General features: G+C 39.8%; 1 protein-coding gene across 4 annotated transcripts in view; it reads left to right on the top strand.

Moving 5' to 3' along the window:
- Positions 1–21,837, top strand: part of dip2a (disco-interacting protein 2 homolog A) — a 144,569-nt gene that overhangs the window by 114,700 nt on the left and 8,032 nt on the right. For 2 of the 4 annotated variants that reach the window (XM_053496091.1, XM_053496089.1), the window contains 20 exons: positions 2,009–2,148; positions 2,276–2,412; positions 4,171–4,251; positions 4,386–4,513; positions 4,639–4,753; positions 5,989–6,190; positions 6,408–6,508; positions 7,566–7,646; positions 7,735–7,858; positions 8,592–8,713; positions 9,224–9,335; positions 12,775–12,884; positions 13,125–13,255; positions 13,626–13,794; positions 14,652–14,822; positions 15,214–15,243; positions 19,761–19,822; positions 20,776–20,833; positions 21,289–21,363; positions 21,541–21,715. In XM_053496091.1, the coding sequence (XP_053352066.1) occupies positions 2,009–2,148; positions 2,276–2,412; positions 4,171–4,251; positions 4,386–4,513; positions 4,639–4,753; positions 5,989–6,190; positions 6,408–6,508; positions 7,566–7,646; positions 7,735–7,858; positions 8,592–8,713; positions 9,224–9,335; positions 12,775–12,884; positions 13,125–13,255; positions 13,626–13,794; positions 14,652–14,822; positions 15,214–15,243; positions 19,761–19,822; positions 20,776–20,833; positions 21,289–21,363; positions 21,541–21,715 (2,324 nt within the window). Of the gene's footprint in view, positions 1–2,008; positions 2,149–2,275; positions 2,413–4,170; positions 4,252–4,385; positions 4,514–4,638; positions 4,754–5,988; positions 6,191–6,407; positions 6,509–7,565; positions 7,647–7,734; positions 7,859–8,591; positions 8,714–9,223; positions 9,336–12,774; positions 12,885–13,124; positions 13,256–13,625; positions 13,795–14,651; positions 14,823–15,213; positions 15,244–19,760; positions 19,823–20,775; positions 20,834–21,288; positions 21,364–21,540; positions 21,716–21,837 lie in introns of those variants that run through there. The other 2 variants (XM_053496090.1, XR_008360466.1) reach the window with 2 other exon arrangements.

Raw genomic sequence — 21,837 nt, 5'->3', positions numbered from 1 at the left:
CTTTACAGCTTCGGAGCAGGAGAGACATCACTTACTGTGTCCAGTACGTGCTCTTCAGATTTACATCCACCGCATTAGCCAGTGGCGTAAGTCAGAGCAGCTTTTACATGTTTGAAGCCGCAAGCTGCGTGAGAGATGCTATTGCCCTCTCCTATGAGGCGCGTGGGTTCACTTCGCCTCTAGGAATCAGGGTTAATTCAACCACGGGAATCGCCTCATCAATTGCACTAGCAAGAGGTATTCCTTTGCAGCAAGTCTGTGATGCGGAGAGTTGGTCCTCTCCGCACACATTTGCCAATATGCATCCTATTGTTTTGAAGCCTTCTGTCCTCCACCTTTACAGCTTCGGAGCAGGGGAGACTTCACTTACTGTGTTCAGTACGTGCTCTTCAGATTTACGTCCACCGCATTAGCCAGTGGTGTAAGTCAGAGCAGTTTTTACATGTTTTGAAGCCGCAAGCTACGTGAGAGATGCTATTGCCCTCTCCTATGAGGCGCGTGGGTTCACTTCGCCTCTAGGAATCAGGGTTCATTCAACCAGGGGAATCACCTCATTAATTGCACTAGCAAGAGGTATTCCTTTGCAGCAAGTCTGTAATGCGGAGAGTTGGTCCTCTCCGCACACATTTGCCAATATGCATCCTATTGTTTTGAAGCCTTCTGTCCTCCGCCTTTACAGCTTCGGAGCAGGAGAGACTTCACTTACTGTGTCCAGTACGTGCTCTTCAGATTTACGTCCACCGCATTAGCCAGTGGCGTAAGTCAGAGCAGTTTTTACATGTTTTGAAGCCGCAAGCTACTTGAGAGATGCTATTGCCCTTTCCTATGAGGCGCGTGGGTTCACTTCGCCTCTAGGAATCAGGGTTCATTCAACCAGGGGAATCGCCTCATTAATTGCACTAGCAAGAGGCATTCCTTTGCAGCAAGTCTGTAATGCGGAGGGTTGGTCCTCTCCGCACACATTTGCAGTACGTGCTCTTCAGATTTATGTCCACCGCATTAGCCAGTGGCGTACGTCAGAGCAGCTTTTACATGTTTTGAAGCCGCAAGCGGCATGAGAGATGCTATTGCCCTCTCCTATGAGGCGCGTGGGCTCACTTCGCCTCTAGGAATCAGGGTTCATTCAACCAGGGGAATCGCCTCATCAATTGCACTAGCAAGAGATATTCCCTTGCAGCAAGACTTCACTTACTTTGTCCAGTACGTGCTCTTTAGATTTACGTCCACCGCATCAGCTAGTGGCGTAAGTCAAAGCAGCTTTTACATGGTCTGGGGCCGCAACAGGGGGTGGCCCCCACTACACTGGGCTTATTGCCCTCTCCTATGAGGCGCGTGGGCTCACTTCGCCTCTAGGAATCAGGGCTCATTTAACCAGGGGGATCACCTCATCTATTGCACTAGCAAGAGGTATTCCCCTGCAGCAAGTGTGTGACACGGAGGGTTGTCCTCTCCGCACACATTAATTACATTTATAGTTTGGATGTTCATGCTACTCCGGGCTCACGGGTCCTCGAGTCAGCTACCCAGACATGGTTCTGAGACCTTCTCGGCCTTGTGCGCACACGCTACACAACCTTGGAGTCCAGACACTCGCAGTGCGGCGGCGTTGGCACTCTCGTTCCCATAGCGTTTTCACGCAGCATCGAGTGTAGCCTTTGAAAGGGAACGTCTCGGGTTACTTTGCTGTAACCCTGTTCCCTGAAAAGGCGGGAACGAGATGCTGCGTCCCAATGCCGCACTGCCTATGTGACCGGACGTCCGTTCAGACAAATCAATCTGAGGAATGTTTCCGGTTCACTCCTATTTATAACCTGCAGGTGCGTCCTATCAGATGACGTCACCTGACCGAGGTTATAAAAGCCAAAAATTTGGCGTGTTTGGTACACACATGCTTCACAACCGGCAACATGACAAGATGTTCCCATAGCGTTTTCACGCAGCATCTCGTTCCCGCCTTTTCAGGGAACAGGGTTACAGCAAAGTAACCCGAGACGTTTTTTTACCCCAGGCCTCCAGAAATGGGAGTCCCTCCTCCAGGTAAAGCGGTCCTCTCCATGAGCAGTCTGAGTCACGGTGTGATCCGAGTTGACACGGAGGAGAAACTCGCCGTGCTTACATTGCAGGATGTAGGACAAGTGATGCCTGGAGGTGAGACGGTGTTTAACTTTCAAATGGAAACCATATTTAGAGATCTATTTAAAGGTCCGGGAGATTCAAAGTTGTTCCAGCACCAGGATGGCCATATGATATCCATGTTTTTATGTGTGTGTGTCAGCGCTGGTGTGTGTGGTGCGACCAGAAGGAACGCCTTACCTCTGCAAGACCGACGAAGTGGGTGAGGTCTGTGTGAGCTCCTGCACTACAGGTGTGTCCTACTATGGCCTGCCGGGCATCACCAAGAACGTGTTCGAGGTGAGCGTGTCCTCTGACCTGCACCATGAAGTTATTACTGCTCCGCTCAGATTATAATCACTGGTATGGAGTGATGAATGCTACTGTTATAGAGGTTTTTACCCCTGCGGGCATTAGTTAGCCTTGGGTACGACTAAGTTAGGGATAAATCAGGGGGGAATAAATCTCCTCCCCCCCCAAAAAAAAAAATGTATTGGCTAAATGAGACCTGTGTCTTTTAATGCAAGGAAGAATTTAACTTAATTTGTCACATACACAGTACGATATGCAGTGAAATGCTTAAACCACCGCCCGTGACCTTAAATAAAAAACATTAGACAGTATAAATCTAAAAAGAAATATGATAGAAAATACATTAAAAAAAAAGAAAAAAGTATTACATTATAATAATGTTTATATTATATAATAAAAAATGACTTAATAATAAGCTAGCACTTTTATTATATATTCTCTTATTAGACATCTAATGCACTATGTACAATCTAATTGTTAATAATCCTACAATGGGGTTTCTATTTTTCCTCAACTGTCACGTTCGGGGTGGTGCAGGCTGATGTTATTGCCGTGGGCGTAAACAGGCAGGCATAGATGGTTGTTTTTTTTAAAGAAAAGTGTCTTTAATTAAATAACATAAAAACAAGCCCAATGACACGACCAAACCAAAACTAACAAACAAACCTAAACTATAGCAAGGCATAATGTGAAACATGGGTGATATGGCGAGACACCTATGACGACACATACAAGACGTAGGCTCTAGTGTGGGACACAAGCTCTAGACATTACATACAGTACAGGGGACGAAGACCGGCTCTAAGACCCGTTACACAGATAGGGACACACAAACTAAGCATGGAGCTGAAACAGGAACAAGACAAAACGAGACGAGACCTGGAGGGGAAACTAGAGACATGGCAACTAGCTACAACACTAGAGGGACACAGGGCTAGGCTAAGGGACACAGAAACACAGAGAGGCTAGGTACACAGAGAGGCTAACTACTTACCTATTCTCTAACACACAACACAACATGGCAACACCGAATCAGCTCCACACACACTAAAACACAATGAACATATAACATTGTCCACACTAGAGGCTTTTCGGACAAAAGAATGAACAGAACTAAAGTTCAAACATAAATGAAAATACAAAGTAACCAAAAAAACAAAATGCCCAGATCATGACAGTGATTACAAACCAACAATGCTCAACCCAGTTTTCCAGACTAATCAGCTATTTATAGAGGATTTAATGATCTGCCTCGGATCAGGTGATGACCGAGGTGCCTTCTGGGAAACTGAGTCTGCAAACAAAAAACTACAAACTAAACAGTGACCTCTTGTGGAGATCCCTTACATCAACTGATAGTTGAAACAGTTGAAAAGGTTAACAATCAAGAATTTATTAATTATTTATTATTATTTGTAACAAAACATAAAAAATAAATTTTACTAAACCAGTTGTTGTGGCATAATCTTAACAAATTGACGAGAGACAAATATTTAAATTGAACATAATATATATATTTTTTTAAAGACAAAAAATAACTGTCTAATATTGCACATTGCCTAAATTGTTAATTGCTAAATTAATAGCTACAGAGCTACTGACAAATATTACGCAAAACATTAGTTAATTTGTTTTCTGGTTAGTTCCTAACCACAGTAAATCAATTCATAATAAATCATTAACATTTCTAACCAAAAGCCTAATTACTGTATTAAGCACTGTATTCTCTGTTGTTTCTGCCTCTAGACGGTTCCAGTGACAGCGTCTGGCTCTCCCGTTAGCGATCGACCGTTCACTCGGACCTCGTTGCTCGGCTTCATCGGACCGGTTAGTTCGAGTCCAGTATTAACACAGCAGTACACAGTCGAAATATCAACACACTATCCAAAGACACGATGCACACAGCGGGTACTGCAGACGTTACGGTTGTGCTGATTGTTTTCTGTCCATGTTGTTGGTAGGACGAGCTGCTGTTTGTTGTAGGGAAGATGGATGGGCTGATGGTGGTCAGTGGGCGGAGACATAACGCTGATGATGTCGTGGCGACAGCGCTGGCGGTGGAGCCGATGAAATTTGTCTACAGAGGACGGTGAGCGATTTAAGTATTTACCATTTGATATGCGTATAATCATTCTCTCTGTAGCCCTAAGACAATTTACTGAAAGCTTGTGCGTGTGTGCGTGTGTGTGTGTGTGTGTGTGTGTGTGTGTTTAGGATTGCTGTGTTTTCTGTGTGTGTGCTTCATGATGAGAGGATCGTCGTGGTAGCGGAACAACGACCAGATGCATCGGAGGAAGACAGCTTTCAGTGGATGAGCCGGGTGCTACAGGTACCACACACACACACACACACACACTCAAAAACACTGCAAGCACTAAGACCCAGCAGGGGAGACGATAGGTCTCGGCTTTACAGCTTCCCTTCTCTTAGGTTGCCAAATAAACACACAAACTCTTCTCTGTCGTGACTGTTTTCAAAGGTGAGGAGCTTTTTAATTTTTGTTGTTGTTGTTTTACTTTACAGTAGTAATCCCGTTAGTATGCGCTCACGCGAGTGTGACCAGCGATGTTCCTTGCTAATTTTAAACGGTTTTAAAAACGGTCTCTCCGCTAATGTGTGTGTGCGTGCGCGCGCACGCACATCTCACACACACACAAACACACACACACACAGCGTGTTTGTGTGTGTATTCACCCAGCAGGAGAGACGATTACCTACAATTCCGCTGCAAGAGAGAGAAAAAACGTTGGCTCACTTGTGATGACGTAACGCTCGTTGTTAAAACAAGAAGCGCATGCGTGAAACATGATACTCTGTGCTCGTAAACTAAGACAATGCTCGTTTTTCAAGTAAAAAATTATTCAAAATTGTTGCTCGTCTTGCAAAACACTCGTAAACCACGTTACTCGTAATCCGAGGTTACACTGTATATATATATAAATATATTGTTCCTTTGATCTTTCTATCTTTGTTCTTCCCTTAACGTAATTTCTAAGTTCGATAATTAATGCTCCACTACGCCAAAATGTATTCATTCATTTCTATTTCTATTTCATTATATTTTGTATTTCTTTCTATAAAAACTGCAATTTTTATGTTAAATACTATAGTAATGTTTTGGGATGCTTTGCTCCCTTAATGGAGACAACAGCACAGAGTTTCTTCCTGTACAGTAAATGTTTTCCTTTCTGATGGTGCACCACTACAAAGCCCTTTTTTAGCTTTGTATACAGTATATGGATGATTCTTTGTATTAAAATCCTTGTTTTTTATTAACGTGAAATTCTTCTGTAATAGATTTTTTACATGCTGTGCCATGGTGTGCCGATACTTTTTCAGCATCTGTTATCAAATAAGATTATTAGTGTTTTTAAAGAATTAGCTAAATTCATACATACGCAGAAATTTTTAGTGATCTGGTGATAATAAACAGTATAATCACCTTGTTATCAGCAGTAAATATAACTATTAGCTCATGATTTAAGTGAGATGTTCCTCTTTTCCAGTGTGTGGTTGAGTGTATTATTCTGACCTTTAGCATATATGTGGGTGTGTGTGTGTCAGGCGATCGACAGCATCCATCAGGTGGGTGTGTACTGCCTGGCGCTGGTTCCGGCTAACACGCTGCCCAAAGCGGCGCTCGGTGGGATTCACGTGTCTGAGACGAAGCAGCGTTTCCTGGAGGGAGCTCTGCACCCCTGCACCGTGCTCATGAGCCCTCACACCTGCATCACCAACCTGCCAAAACCCAGGCAGAAACAACCAGGTACAGTACCCGCCTCTGTGTGTGTGTGTGTGTGTGTGTGTGTGTGTGTATAGAGTATGTACTGTATATGTATATACATTTCATCACACTCATACTTTTAACCTGATTTAAAGGTTGATGCGTGTGTCTGTGTTTAACATGTGTCCACACCTTCTTGCCCTGTCCCTGTTTTTCCTGTCTCATATTTTGTCCCCCTGTTTGCCCCACCCCATGTTAGAGGTGGGACCTGCCTCCATGATTGTAGGGAATCTTGTTGCTGGGAAGCGAATCGCTCAGGCCTGTGGGAGAGACGTGACTCAGCTGGAGGATAATGATCAGGCACGTACGATACACACGCTCACACACACTCATCTTCACACACACACGCAGACAGCTTTGTAACCAATAATATAACCCCTAAAACCATAGACGGACATTTCCATTATTCGTAAACTAGTAATAGTGATTGTTTTTGTTCTTATCATTAATAACACATTTTGTTAGTGTAAGGATTTTAAATATAAAATACGTTAGTTCTACTCTCTTTTTCTTTTCATCTCGGATCTGATATTTAATGCCCACGCTCTCCCACTCATTCTTTGTGTCTTTCTCTTAATTTGTCTCTCTTCCCCTCCATGGAGCCAAAACTTCCTGGTTCATCTACAGACGGATATCTGTACAACTTCCACTCTTTGTTCTTCAGGACTTCACCACTACATGTTAAAATGGTTAATCTTTGTAGTAACAGATGTACATGGCACCCGGCGTTTAGCCAAACATATAAAAAGTCTGTCTTTAGCTGTTAATAAAAAGAGACCTTCCTGCCAGACAACGTGTCCGCATGTTTGATTGTGTCTCTCCTGGCATCAGTAAGCTTATCGAAGCGCAACAGACAAACTAAGTGACTCATTTAGTAAACTACGAAACTTTTAAACTTTACATTTATCAGCTAAAATGGTGTCTCAAGGTTGTAGAAAATCATAGGGTTTCATACGTTTCATTCGTTTGTATGGCATGTCGTGACTCAAAGAGGAATTAAAAATTTTTTTCGAAAGGTGGATTGTAGCAGTTTGTAGCTTGTTTATAGAGACTTCATCAAAGATTCCTAACTTTTCATAAGGAATCATAGATTTCATTGGATTCTACTCTGCCTATAGTGACATCACATAAGTGCACAATAGGTTCATAGCTTTTATAGTGACAGGTATCCAAAACATGGGTTTCCAGGTCGAAGCAGGACAATTCTTTTAAACTTTTAAGATGACGTCGAGATGTAAAGTTCCTAGACAGTTTTCTGAAGGCATTATCCTTAGTGTGTACAAACTGTACAAGTACTGGTTGCTTGTGTAAGCCATGCCAACATGCTGACATGGGTGTATGTTGTGTGTTTCTGCAGTTTCTGTACATGCAGGATGTTCTGCAGTGGAGAGCTCAGGCCACGCCCGATCACCCGCTGTTTCTGCTGCTCAACTCCAAGGTATGTCAGCTCAGTACCTCTGATTCTGAATGCTAGAGAAGATAAGTGGACTCACCCCTAACTTTTTGGAAAACGTGTGTTTGTTAAGGGTGCCGTGGCGAACAGCGCGTCCTGTGTGCAGCTCCATAAGCGTGCCGAGCGAGTCGCTGTGGCTCTCATGGAGCGTGGCAGACTGAACGCAGGAGATCATGTCGCACTAGTTTACCCACCGGGTAAGAGGCGGTCAGAAACCTCTGTGTTAGTGTGTGTGTCTTGGTTAAAGACAAATTTTAAATTGTATCCCTCTAATGCCAGAGTTAAATTTCTTTATGGGAATTAAGTCTGGCAACATTTATGCAGCTAGATTTATGAAGGCCGTTCAAGTCAAACCAGGACTTTTGATTGTGCAGACTAAAAGAACATTGCTACACCAGTGCACTTATACCAATGCCAATACCAATTCATGCTTGGATACCATCAAGGTAGAACGTTTTCTCAGTACGCTGGCCTCCCAGGAACCTCTTTAATGGCTCAAACATGTAAAAAAGGCTTGGAGTGAGGTCAGGAATGTACAGGGGATAAAGCAATCACTCCCAGATGAGTTCCTGTAATGTGCAAAAGGTGTTGGTGAATGATTGTGTTTACAGTTCCCACGGACAGATTGGGTTTTTCCACAAGGTTATCCATCAATTTTCAAGAATCTGGTGTTTCACTTAGTGAATGTTCATGGGATCAGCTGCAGTGAGCGCCGACATACAGCCTTCTTTAAAGTTAATTGCATTTACACCTTCATTCACGAATAATGCATCAAAAGTCCCGGTTTGACTTGAACCCCCATGTAGAAATGCTTGAATTCTTGAAACTACCCACATAGCAGGACTTTTCAGCTCACAAAGTCAAATAAAACAACCTTAAGCATTCTCTCTGGAACAATTTCCATAATGAAATTTCTCTGCTTTGCTGCAGGCATCGACCTGATTGCCACTTTTTACGGCTGTCTGTACGCCGGCTGTGTTCCAGTAACAGTCCGTCCACCTCACCCACAGAACCTGGCCACAACGCTACCCACCGTCAAGATGATAGTCGAGGTAAAATGATTAAATCTTTCTGTTCGGGAGATCGATATCGAGATCTATAAAAGGACGGAAGCCAGATCATTTGTCTCTTATAGTGTTTAAGTTTATCGTTTACCATAAGATTTACAATCTTCTTATGAACACTTATGGAGGCCCAGGTAGGTACGTACATCACGCGGATTTACGCTAATGATGTTTTTAACTTGTCGAACATATTTACAGCTTTGTAAGCTCAAACCTAGCTGGAGAAGTCTGGGAAAAAAAGACATCAGCTTCCATAATTAAGGAGTTACAAGTGACTCTGTGCTAATATTCACACTGCAATAAAGTTCAATAATAACTCGTGATATTGTACTCGTAAATAGTACCGTCGAGCAGTTCTGCATTCATAATTTAACATTAAATTTCAATCTACAGTCTTTTCGTATATGGGCGTATATACTGTATGGTCAGGGTTTTGTTTAGTAAATAGACAATCACTTTCCTCTGTGTGTATGTCTGCTGTATGTCTGTGCTTTGCAGGTCAGTAAGTCAGTGTGTATCCTGACCACACAAGCAATAATGAAGCTCCTGAAATCCAAAGAAGCCTCAGCCACCGTGGATGTAAAAACATGGCCGATGGTACTAGACACAGGTACCTGTACATACGCCGGTCTTAAAAGTTTGGATCACTGATGGCATTCAGACTTACTGAAACTTCTGCCAATGATTTGTGTGATGCAAAGAGCAGAAATGTTTCCCAGCACTAATCGAACCGTAACCTTAGGCCTGCTTTTCTGAAGCAGAAAGGATTAAGTTTGGTGTTACTGTCAGAAAATTCATGCAACAGGTCACACTGAAATGTGTGTTTAATGCTTAAACTGATATGAAATGTCATTCAAGAGAAATTATTAAGTATACCGTTTACCTTAACATTATGAAATCAGTAATCACAGGTTTAATCACATGGTAAAGGAGAGGGACTAAAGGTGGCAAGCTTTTATTTATGTATTTTATTCCCAGACAGTCTCCAGTTAAGCTCGATACGATTTAGTGTTGTTTCCAGAGTATTTTCAACAATAGACATTGTCACAAGTAAATAAAGATATACTGTATTTTGAGCACTAGTGAGCAAATCAGAGGCAATAGCTCATTTTAAAAAAGCTCTGAGATAATGAATACTTTAAGAAGCTCCTCTTTTCTCAAGGATACAATTTCTAAGAAGAACCTGAACATGTGCTGAATATTTGCATTTGGTCACACCTCAAACTCACTCCATTTCACGGGTCCTCAATGCAAATTATGTAAATGAGTTACTGCTGAGGACCATCTCTCCAGCAGAGCTGAGCAATAAGCTGGAGGAGGAGATCTTCTTATATGAGCTCACATAAAGTTTGTTTAAACCTTGAAAATTTTTATTTAAACAATGGAAAATAGAGAAAAAGCAGGTTTTTTTTCCTACTTTTGTTTGTATATACATTGAAACCTTGGATTACGAGCATAATTCGTTCCGGAAGCCAGCTCGTATTTCAAAACACTCCAAATTACCAAATTTAATTTTCCCACAAGAAAAAATGGAAACTCAAATGATTCGTTTCACAGCCAAAAAAATAAATACATAAAAATAATTAACACAAAATATAAAGTAAAAATAAAACAAATTAACCTGCACTTTACCTTTAAAAAAAGTAAAAATAAATCCTGACAGATTAGTGTTTCCGGTTTTGCGCACGTGTGTGTGTGTGTGTGTGTGAAGCTAAAGTAACGAGCCCCTCCCCTCTACCCCTTCTCGTCTTACTCAGGTACAGTTCCTCCACTCTTTTCACACACCCGCGAGCAGAATGAAAGCACTGTTTATCTGAAAAATAATCAAGAAATCTTTCGATTGACACCCTATTGAGCGACACATTAACGGAATTACTGAAAAATAAAACAAATTAACTTGCACTTAACCTTTGAAAAGAATCGTGACAGAGCAGTGTTTCTGTGTAGGGCAGAGAGAAAGAGTGTGTGTATGTCTGTGAGGGCGAAAGTAGAAGGGGTCTGTGTGTGTGTGGCACGGTGTCCAATGACGCGCACACAGACACAAAAAGCAGGCTGATACAGAGAGAGAAAATGGATTTTTAACCTCTCTAATGAGACTTGCTTTCGCTTTACATGCCCGCTGTACACACACGCATACAGACACAAAATAAACTATGTTTTACGCACTCACACGTGGTCACAGTGTTATAGTAAACAGTACACGCGTGCACAGATGTTGATTATACCCAGACGAGCACTAAGACCCAGCAGGGGAGACGATTACCCCAATTCCGCAGCGCAAGAGAGAAAAAACGATGGCTCAGTTGTGATCATGTGATACATACGTGTATGCGTGATACATGATACTCGGTATTTGTAAACCAAGACTTGTTCGTTTTCCAAGTCAAACTTTATTAAAAAATCTCTGCTCGTCTTGCGGAACACTCGCAATCTGAGGTTTCTCTGTACACACATTGGAGAACTCCAAGACTAGAGGTCGATCAGAATTTTGCATAATAGTTCCCCTTTAATAATAATGTAAGCTGATTCTAAATGCTGAGAACTTTAATTAAATGCCATAAATGTAAAATGAATTTTAAAACTTAACTGGTGGACACTAAATGCAGCCTAATATGTTCAGGATCACAAGGCTTTATTCATGGTTGCCAACTAAAACAGGGCAGAGGGCAAACAAAGTGAAGTTATTCCATGGTATTTCTTGGAAAATTCTCCTTAATGGCTCTAATCTGAGGTGCTATTTGTTCAAGCAATTTCACTCTGGGATTAATAAAGTTCTTTGAATCTTGAGTCTTAATTGGTGATTTCTGGGGCTGGTAATTCTACAGTAAATGAACTTCTCTTCTGCAGCAGTGGTAAGTTTTGTTCTTGCTTTCCTGAGAAGGTCTCTATAAGAAACAGTTTCATCATGGTCCTTGATGGGTTTTGCTAATTCACTTAATAATACTGTTCTTGCGAGAGTTATTCCAGAACAGCTAAGGTTTGTTTTTTTTAAAATAACAACTGACTGTTGTTATTTTATTAGCTAATGCCGTATGTGTTATTTCAGTTTTGAAGAAAAAAAATCCATATTGTTATAGAATGTAGAAAATAAATAACTAAACAAAAAAAACTGGTACTGTGTATTTAAAATAAATCATGTCTTTAAAGACAGTCAGAAACAGTAATGAGGTAAAACAGTAAAACACAAAACTGATTACAGTAAGTGCCCAACTAACGAACATTCAGGTTCCGAATTTTGGCAGACACAAACGGACAGAAGTTCTAAAAACATTCATAGACGTGAACAAATCACAGGAGTACCGTAGCTTGCGTGTATTGTAAAAAAAATAGACACTGCAGTGTACCAGATACCAACATTTACAAAATATACAATATTTTTAGTGTGTTAGCGAATGTATAAAATGTCCAAAGTCCGGTATATTCTATGTGTGTGCATGTGGGAGAAATGAGTCGGCCCCACCCGTTTCAATGAATCAGTCAAGCAGCACGATGATAGAAAATGTCTGTCCAGTAACTCTGTCCTGATGGTGAAAAATCCTGATTTCGTAACATCCTCAACAAAACGGACTGCACAGTCTGTGCCAATACAGTGGAAAATAGCTCTGAGATAAAATGTCCTTTGTTCAAGCGCGGGTAAACACCACGTGTGTTGTCCCTCCCTCCCAGGGTGATTTTAAACGAGGTCAGCTGACTCGTTAGGCATGTTTAAAAAAACTTTACATATGGTTAAGTTTTTGTGCGCATGATGGCAGTGTGGGGAAAAAGAACAGATGCACCGGTCATATTTAACCGAGTGGATTAGTATGCTTTATATTGTATATTTGTGCCAAAGGTGTATAAGACTCACTTTGTCAGACTTAAGAACAAATCCGCCTTACAAACATGCCCCAGGAACAAAGCTTGTTCCTAAGTCGGGGACTTACTGTAATCAAAATATCTATGTAAATACATGGACTTATTTAATATATTTTGTTTTTAATTAAATATCTGATTTCTTTAACACTTGTAACATCATGTAGTAATGATGGTGTTCTTTCTCGTTGTTTCAGATGATCTGCCCAGAAAGAAACTCCAACAAATCTACAAACCGCCGACGCCGGACATGCTTGCGTACCTGGACTTCAGTGTGTCCACTACAGGCATACTGGCTGGAGTGAAGGTATCGTACAGCTTGTATCGTACAGTAACTTGTAGAAATTACAGGTGGTGTCCTGGTAGTATGCGTGCCGAGTAGGCTGCAGTAGGTATTGAGTGTTGTACTGTATCGTACAGAAGGTAGTGTAAAAATTGTAGTTTTTACAAAAACTTTTTTTTGTAAAAAAGGATAGTTCATACTGTTCATGGGGTGTTTTATGGTGATGTCTGTTAATCTAAACTCCCCTCTAATTCTTTTTTACAGATGTCCCATGCTGCTACCAGTGCCTTGTGTCGCTCCATAAAGCTGCAGTGTGAGTTGTATCCTTCGCGACAGATCGCCATCTGCTTGGACCCTTACTGCGGACTTGGCTTCGCTCTCTGGTGCCTCTGCAGGTCAGGATTGGCTTAAGCACACACACACATTCACACCCACTGAATGTTAACACTTAGAAATTGCATGATTAGAGCACTCAAGAGCTCACTCTTATACAGTATTCCCCTGGATCTGATTTTGGAACTGTAGTACTATACTTTAAGCTTCGATTGTATTTAATCTTTTGAAGCTTTACAGAAAAATTATAAAATGTTTACTGGTACATGCATTTCTTTAACTCTTCTAAAAATAAACATCAAAGCAAATAATAACCTGTGCAACAAAATAAGATTAAAGTTATCATATAATGTTTCTTCTAGTGATTAGATAATAATAATAATAATATTTTGGACATTGTGAACTGATGTGCGTGTGTGTGTGTATGTGCAGTGTATACTCTGGACACCAGTCTGTTCTTGTCCCTCCTCTGGAGTTGGAGAGTAACGTGTCAGTCTGGCTCTCAGCTGTGAGTCAGTACAAAGTACGCGTGACCTTCTGCTCTTACTCAGTGATGGAGATGTGCACTAAAGGCCTGGGTTCTCAAACTGAAGCTCTACGGGTCAGTCTCTCATTTTCACACACGCAGACCTACAGTAGACTTACAGACACACTTCCTTCCTGTCATCTTGTATTTTGCTTATAAACTCAAACAAGTCAAGAAGGTTAATGACTGTCAAAAGTGCGTCAGCAGTAGCAGCAGTGTGTTAAGACTCTGGGTTTCTGATTAGAAGGTCAGCGGTTCGAGTATATTATTATATTAATAATAATATAATGATGTATTAATACTACCGCTACTACTATTTGTGGTAGAATATACTAAATATTTATGCAATATATTTGTATATAGGTTGAAAATGTAAACTTTTAAGTATTATCACTATTAATAATATTATTATTCATATTGTTATTATGATGATGATGATGATGATGATGATTATTATTAGTAGTAGTAGTAATAGCAGCAGAAGTATCAGCACTATTATTATTATTATTATTATTATGATTAATAGGAGTACTAGCAGAAGTATTAGTGCTATTATTATTATCATTATTATCATTATTATTAGTAGTAGTAGTATTAGCAGAAATATTATTATTAGTAGTAGTAGTAGTAATAGTAGTAGCAGAGGTATTAGTGCTATTATAACTATTAGTAATAGTAGTAGGATTACATACATAATGTGAACTTTGTGAATTAGGTTTACTAGTATCAACTACCTATACACTAAGTAACATTATAAGAAATTACCCATCAAAACCATAATATAGCCTTTAAAAAAAATGAATTGATACAATAATATTTTCCCTATTTGAACACAAATGAAATGACGTCAGGCCACCGTATTACTGCTAGATATTTCTATTTATCTTTTTGTGCCTCTTTATCCACCTCACCCCCTATGTGCATGTCCCCAGTTACGAAACATCAACCTGTCATGTGTGCGCACCTGCATGGTGGTGGCTGAGGAGAGACCCCGCATCACTCTCACTCAGTCGTTCTCCAAGATCTTTAAGGACTTGGGCCTCTCGCCTCGAGCCGTCAGCACTACCTTCGGCTGCAGAGTCAACGTGGCCATCTGCCTTCAGGTGAGGACGAGTGCCTTTACTTTTGTGTTACCCTAAATGTTTTTTAATAAATTTTATTATATTTAATGAAATCTAAATATTTTAAAATAAAACCTAAAAATATTTAATGAGATCTAAAATTATACATTTAAAAACAAGTATATGAAATTACTGATAAAATAAAAAAATGAGACAACAAAATGTTATTGTTTAATTGTTTTAATTTTAAATAAGCTGTAAAGTAAATTAATAATAGATTTGTGAGCATCATGTGTGTGTTTCTTCTTTTCTTTATAATGTGTGTCTTTCTGTGTTTTTGGTTTTGTTGTGTGTGTGTGTATGTGTGTGTGTGTGTGTGTGTGTGTGTGTGTGTGTGTGTGTGTGTGTGTGCACATCCGTCCCACTCCGTCAGCCCAACAGACTGGGCAACCTGGCTGATCAGGTACAGTGGGTAGCAGGGGAAGAGTGTACACAGTCTGCTTTTTATTTGTTCGTCTGTATGTGTGTATGTGTGTGCGCGCGTGTGGGTTTTTGTGCGCAGCTTATCTGCATGTCATAGATAACTGTTTTACACCGTCTGTGATTTGGTACAGTCCCTGTTTACTTGTTACCCCTGATGCTCTGTTTTAATCTGCGTGATCATCTTGATGCCACAAGTGCCTAATGAACTAACACTCTCTTCCAGTTTTTTTTTTATTACTTTCTAAAAAATTATTAAATCTTATAAACATTTACTAATTCACGTGTATAGTTTCCTGACCTAGTCTTTATGTGATACAAAAGAAATCGTTGTTTAAATAGCACTGATTTTAAAAATCCTGATCGGGCTTTTGACCAAGGGCGAGACAATCTTAGTCGTAACTGCTGCCATGAATCGTGCTGTTAATCTGTCCATCTTGGCAGCGGCTTAAAATATTGTGTAACGTACTGTGCAAAAATCTTGAGCCCCTTCTCATTTCTTATTAGATGATATATCATATTAAAACTAATTAAATTGAATGATGTAGATGAAATAAAAAAATGTGTTACTACGACTACTGCTCAGCAGCGACCTCATTTCCTCTCTCGTCTGTTCCAACCCCTCAGCATTCATCATCACCAGTATATTAATCATCTGCATCTGTTTCTCACTGGTTCATGCCTTAAGTTAGATGTTTTTTTATGCTTAAATGATTTAAAGGACATTGTGTGGCTTAACAAACAAAACAAAAATTCTGCTCAAACTGCTACTGTACAGGGACTAGACTGAAAAGGAAAGGCAAAAAAGTCCTTCAGGAGGCCTGAAGACACATCATTGAGACTACACTGAAAATAAATGTAAAAAAAGGTCTGTCTCTTTAAAAGCTAAATATAAAGAAATAAGGAGTGGCTCAAGAAATTGTAAACTCCAGTTTACCCTAAGGGTGTTTAGAGGGGTTGAAGTCGTGGTGCTGCGCAGGTCTCTGAACTTCATCCATTCCATTGCTTGCTAAAGCCTGTTTTTGTCATGCAAGTGTCCACAAACTTTTGTCCATATAGCGTAGTAGATTAAGGGTAGATTAATTATCCTAGACTAGGCTCCTGGTTATGGCCTGTACTATCAATCACTGATTGTAATCTGCTTGGGCTGCTTATAAAGCAAATGTTCTGTTCATGCTGCAGCTTGTAATTTCATTTAATACTTATTTGTAACATACCCTCATTAACTGCCAAATTACCTTGTATTGGCCGTAACACAAAAATAGGTTTGTCACATTTAAGAAGACCAAGATATTATATCCATATTGGCCTTGTGTGTTATTCTGCTTAAACCACAGTTGCTACAGTTGTAACGAGGTGGCACGGTGCCATACAGTAGCAGTCAACACTGTGACCTTGCACCTCCACGGGTCGAGGGTTCGATTCCCACCATGTTCTCCCTGTGCTTGGTGGGTTTGCTCCTGGTACTCCGGTTTCCTCCCACGGTCCATTAGACTAATTGGGGCTTGCAAATTGCCCATAGTGTATGTTTGTGTGCCCTGTTCAGGGCATCCCTGCGATCCTACATTACAGGATTAGCGGTATCGAAGATGAGTGAGGAATGAATTAACTCCTGAACAACACATTACAGTATTTTAACTGTGTATATTCGCATTTAATGTTCTGGAACGTCTGAGAGGCAAATTAGTTTCTGTTATCACCTGTGCTATATGTGATCCGTCAGGTATTAAGTTACATGGGTTAGTTTTTGCGCTATAGCCATTACAGTGCAGCAGGTGAAATCTATCAATTTGGCAAAAATCAGTTGATAAATACCTTACGTTTTTGATCCTTCAGCAGAATGTTTTAACCCTAAAAACATGTTGTAAACCTATGAAAACTATTCACGCTGGTTGTTCCAGATGTGATAGAAAAACATGAATTTATATGCAATAAAACTGTACTGCTGGTGAGGATATTTTTAGTTAAAATGAAGCTGAGTGTTTCCTCTTTCTTATTCCATCATCGAAAACTCATTTAAGTATTCTAAAAATAGGTTTTTAATTGCTGGCCATATCTCTGGCCATATCCTAGCAACCGAACATAATGCATTAAAACAATTGGTATCAAAATTGAGCTTATTGAACCAGGAATATGGAAATACCAATAACTTAAATCACACAAAATACAACTTAATACCTGATTTGATGTGATGGGTCACAGATGTCCATTCACTAGCCTCTTTTATATTCTCAATCACTGTTAATGTTAGCGAGCCAATAAGAAAAAGTATGTTAATGTACAGTGGAACCTCGGATTACGAGTAATGTGGTTTACGAGTGTTTTGCAAGACGAGCAACAATTTTTAATAATTTTTTACTTGAAAAACGAGCATTGTCTTAGTTAACGAGCACCGAGTATCATGTTTCACGCATGCGCTTCTTGTTTTAACAACGAGCGTTACGTCATCACAAGTGAGCCAACGGTTTTTCTCTCTCTTGCAGCAGAATTGTAGGTAATCGTCTCTCCTGCTGGGTGAATACACACACGCGCTGTGTGTGTGTGTGTGTGTAAGATGTGCGTGTGTACACACACACACATTAACGGAGAGACCGTTTTTAAAACCGTTTAAAAATTAGCAAGGAACATCGCTAGTCAAACTCGCGTGAGTGCATACTAACGGGATTACTACTGTAAAGTAAAACAACAACAACAACAACAAAAACAACAAAAATTAAACAGCTCCTCACCTTTGAAAACAGTCGCGACAGAGAAGAGTTTGTGTGTTTATTTGGCAACCTGAGAGAAGGGGAGCTGTAAAGCCGAGACCTATCGTCTCCCCTGCTGGGTCTTAGTGCCTGCAGTGTTTTTGCGTGCGCGTGTTTGTGTCTGTGTAAGGCAGAGAGTTTGTGTGTTTATTTGGCAACCTGAAGGAAGGGGGCTGTAAACGCGAACGAGCCCTCCTTCATCCCCCCCTCCTCTCAGGTTGCCAAATAAACACACAAACTTCTCTCTGTCGCGATTGTTTTCAAAGGTGAGGAGCTGTTTAATTTGTTTTTTTTGTTTGTTTTTGTTGTTGTTTTGCAACATCAGCAGTGATCCTGTTAGTATGCGCTCACGTGAGTGTGACTAGGAATGTTCCTTGCTAATTTTTTAATGGTTTTAAAAACGGTCTATCCGGTAATGTGTGTGTGTGTGTGTGTGTGCGCGCACATTTTACACACATACACTGCATGCACAAACGAAAACCCTTATCTGTCGGGGTTTAATTTTACATTTTTTTAAGGTAAAGTACAGGTTAATTTGTTTTATTTTTACTTTATATTTTGAATTAATTATATTTATGTATTTATTTTTTTGGGCTGTAGAACGAATAATTTAAGTTTCCATTATTTCCTATGGGAAAATTAAATTTGGTTTAAGAGTGTTTTGGAATACGAGCCCACTTCCGGAACGAATTAAGCTCGTAATCCGAGGTTCCACTGTATAAGAACGAGTGCGTTAATAGCAATGCACCTTCTGAATTCAAGCAAGCTGTGTTATAAATGAAAACAGAACAGATAGGAACCCTAAAATTGCCAATTTCCTGCCAAATGGTTGGAGTATATAAGGGGAACGGATTCAGCTATTTGAGAAACCAGTAAGAAGCAATAATATTTTGATATCGACTGGTTCAGTTTAAGCGTATAATATTAAATTATAAAATTGCTCCAGCTACTAAACTTTGTTGCTTGAATATGAAATTGTCTTAGAGCCTAAGGTTTTATGGATAAATTTGCTCTTAAAATAGTCAAATTGATTTTTTAAGAACAGGAAGTCAATGAGGGGATGTTAAACTGTGTATTTGAAAAAGTATAGCGAACATGCTTTTTTTTTTTTGCTATTGCTGCTTTGGGCAGTACGCTAGTCGGTGCTTTTTAATATGCGGATGCCACTAATGAAGGCGCTACTTAGCTCTGATTAAAGTAGCTAACGGTGGAAAAATCATCTGCCTCTTGTGGTTGGGGTTGGTATAACTGTCTCACTTTACTCTTGTACTCTGTACAAAATTAATGAAGGACCCGATCAGATTTAACATACAGTAATAGCTGATTACATTTTAGTTCTTTATAACAGTAATGCAATAAACTAAAATGAAAGGAATATTTTTTTTCCCTGTCAACTTAATATATGCTCAAATTATTATATGTAGAAACCAAAAAACTATTAAATATTAGACCTTAAAATTCTGTGAAGTATTTGATAGAACACTGAAATTGCCCTTTTAAAAACATATCTATTGAAATATTAACTCATTTGAGAATTTTATGTAATTAATAAACTGTCCAATACATTGTATTGATATGGTAGACTGTCTTCTGTTCAAGATATGGTTAAAAAATATATATTATTTGTTTAATTATTTATAATCTGTAAAAACTTCCTCCGCGATGATGGAAGTTATAGGATCTGGTCCTTCAGTTTGCTGTCTTAAGGCAAGTTGCCATTTATATCTAATTCCACTTTTCCCATGTACTGTAGGGTACAGCTGGCCCTGATCCCACCACCGTCTATGTGGACATGAGAGCACTTCGACATGATAGGTGAGTCCTTTAAATGTTCAAAACTGACACTAGAGATGGTGAGAAAACATTGATGTTTGATGAGCGCTTAGACCATGGAGGCTTAAGGAAGCATTAATGGTGTTTAATGGACACCAGTTTCTAAAGTTCTTAATATTGTTGGTTATTGAAGGATTTTTTTGTTTGGCTAATTATGGTATCTGGTGGATAGTGTTAATGAATGGAGGAATTTGATGGTGTTGAATTGATTGTGTGGGTGGAAAAAAGGAGTTTGATGGTGTTAGATAGATAATGCTACACAATTCCTTAATGAAGGAGTTTTATGGATAACAGGCCCTAACGTTTTTTGGATAATGTGGGTTAATGGATGGGTTTGTTGGTGTTTGATGGATATTATTGATGGTGCCTTAATTCTACGTAGCATTGATTCAACAAGGTGCTGAAAGCATTCTTTAGAAATGTTGGCCCATATTGATAGGATAGCATCTTGCAGTTGATGGAGATTTGTGGGATGATCATCCAGGGCACGAAGCTCCTGTTCCACCACATCCCAATGATGCTCTATTGGGTTGAGATCTGGTGAGTGTGGGCGTCATTTTAGTACAGTGAACTCATTGTCATGTTCAAGTAACCAATTTGAAATGATTCGAGCTTTGTGACATGGTGCATTATCCTGCTGGAAGTAGCCATCAGAGGATGGGTACATGGTGGTCATAAAGGGATGGACATGGTCAGAAACAATGCTCAGGTAGCCCGTGGCATTTAGACAATGCCCAATTGGCACTAAGGGGCCTAAAGTGTGTCAAGAAATTGCTCAAAATTGCATAAATCACCTTTCATGTGATTGATTGATTAGATAATTGCATTAATGAGAAATTGAACAGGTGTTCCTAATAATCCTTTAGGTGAGAGTGTGTGTATATATATAATTTATTTATTTATTTATTTATTTTTATTATTATTTCCTGTTTCAGAGTGCGGTTGGTCGAGAGAGGTTCTCCACACAGTCTGCCACTGATGGAGTCAGGAAAGGTGAGACAACACACACACAAACACACCTATGCATGCACAAAATTCATCAGATCCATATTGCTCTTTATTTAAACTTTTTTCTCACCTGATCTGCATTTTTTTTACCAGTAATATCTACATTTTTGCATAATGTCACCCTTCAGCATTTAAAGTTTATTTATTATGAGACGCACACACAAGCCCCATCCTGGTAAAATATTGGATTTTGTTTATACATCAACTCTCCCAGTAATATTCCCAGAATCATATTAGTCTTTCTTAGGTGCATTTGCATCAATCTTGCATCTTGCGTTCACCCACAACAAATTAACCGTGTTGAATTTCCATGCAAATTTCACGAAAGGAGCTACTGTACATTCACATACGGTGCGCTAACCCCACACACTTCATGCCTCCATGACCTTGTTTCCATAAGGCATATAACCATACAGTACTGTGTGTGTTTTTCACTGCAGATCCTGCCTGGTGTAAAAGTAATCATTGCTCATACAGAGACCAAAGGACCACTTGGAGACTCTCATCTTGGAGAGGTGGTTTTCTTTTTTTTTTCTTCTTTCCTTTTTCTTTTTTCTTTTTGTTTTTAATCAAAAAGCTGTGGTTTGTATGAATGTTTTCCTTCTATGTATTTGTGTTTGTTTAAAGAAATATCACAATATCTAAATGAAATAAATATCACATTCTGAAAGTGATTTGTGATGGTTAAACAGATCTGGGTTAGCAGCCCGCACAATGCCACAGGATATTACACGGTTTACGGTGAGGAGGCGCTGCACGCTGATCACTTCTGCACTAAACTAAGTTTCGGTGACACACAAACCATATGGGCGCGGACGGGATACCTGGGCTTCCTGCGCAGGACTGAACTCACTGACGCCAGCGGAGGTAACCAAGATGCAGGGTCACAATTACAAACTGTTTCACTGTTTTGGAAGATTAGTACATATTTAAGGTTGTACGAGGGGCATTCGAGTCAAACTGGGACTTTTGATTGTGCAGAATAACGA

The sequence above is a fragment of the Clarias gariepinus genome, chromosome 5, assembly GCF_024256425.1.
Source record: "Clarias gariepinus isolate MV-2021 ecotype Netherlands chromosome 5, CGAR_prim_01v2, whole genome shotgun sequence".
NCBI lineage: Eukaryota > Metazoa > Chordata > Actinopteri > Siluriformes > Clariidae > Clarias > Clarias gariepinus.
The sequence above is the reverse complement of the archived record's forward strand: the minus strand, read 5'-3'. Positions and strand labels throughout refer to the sequence as shown.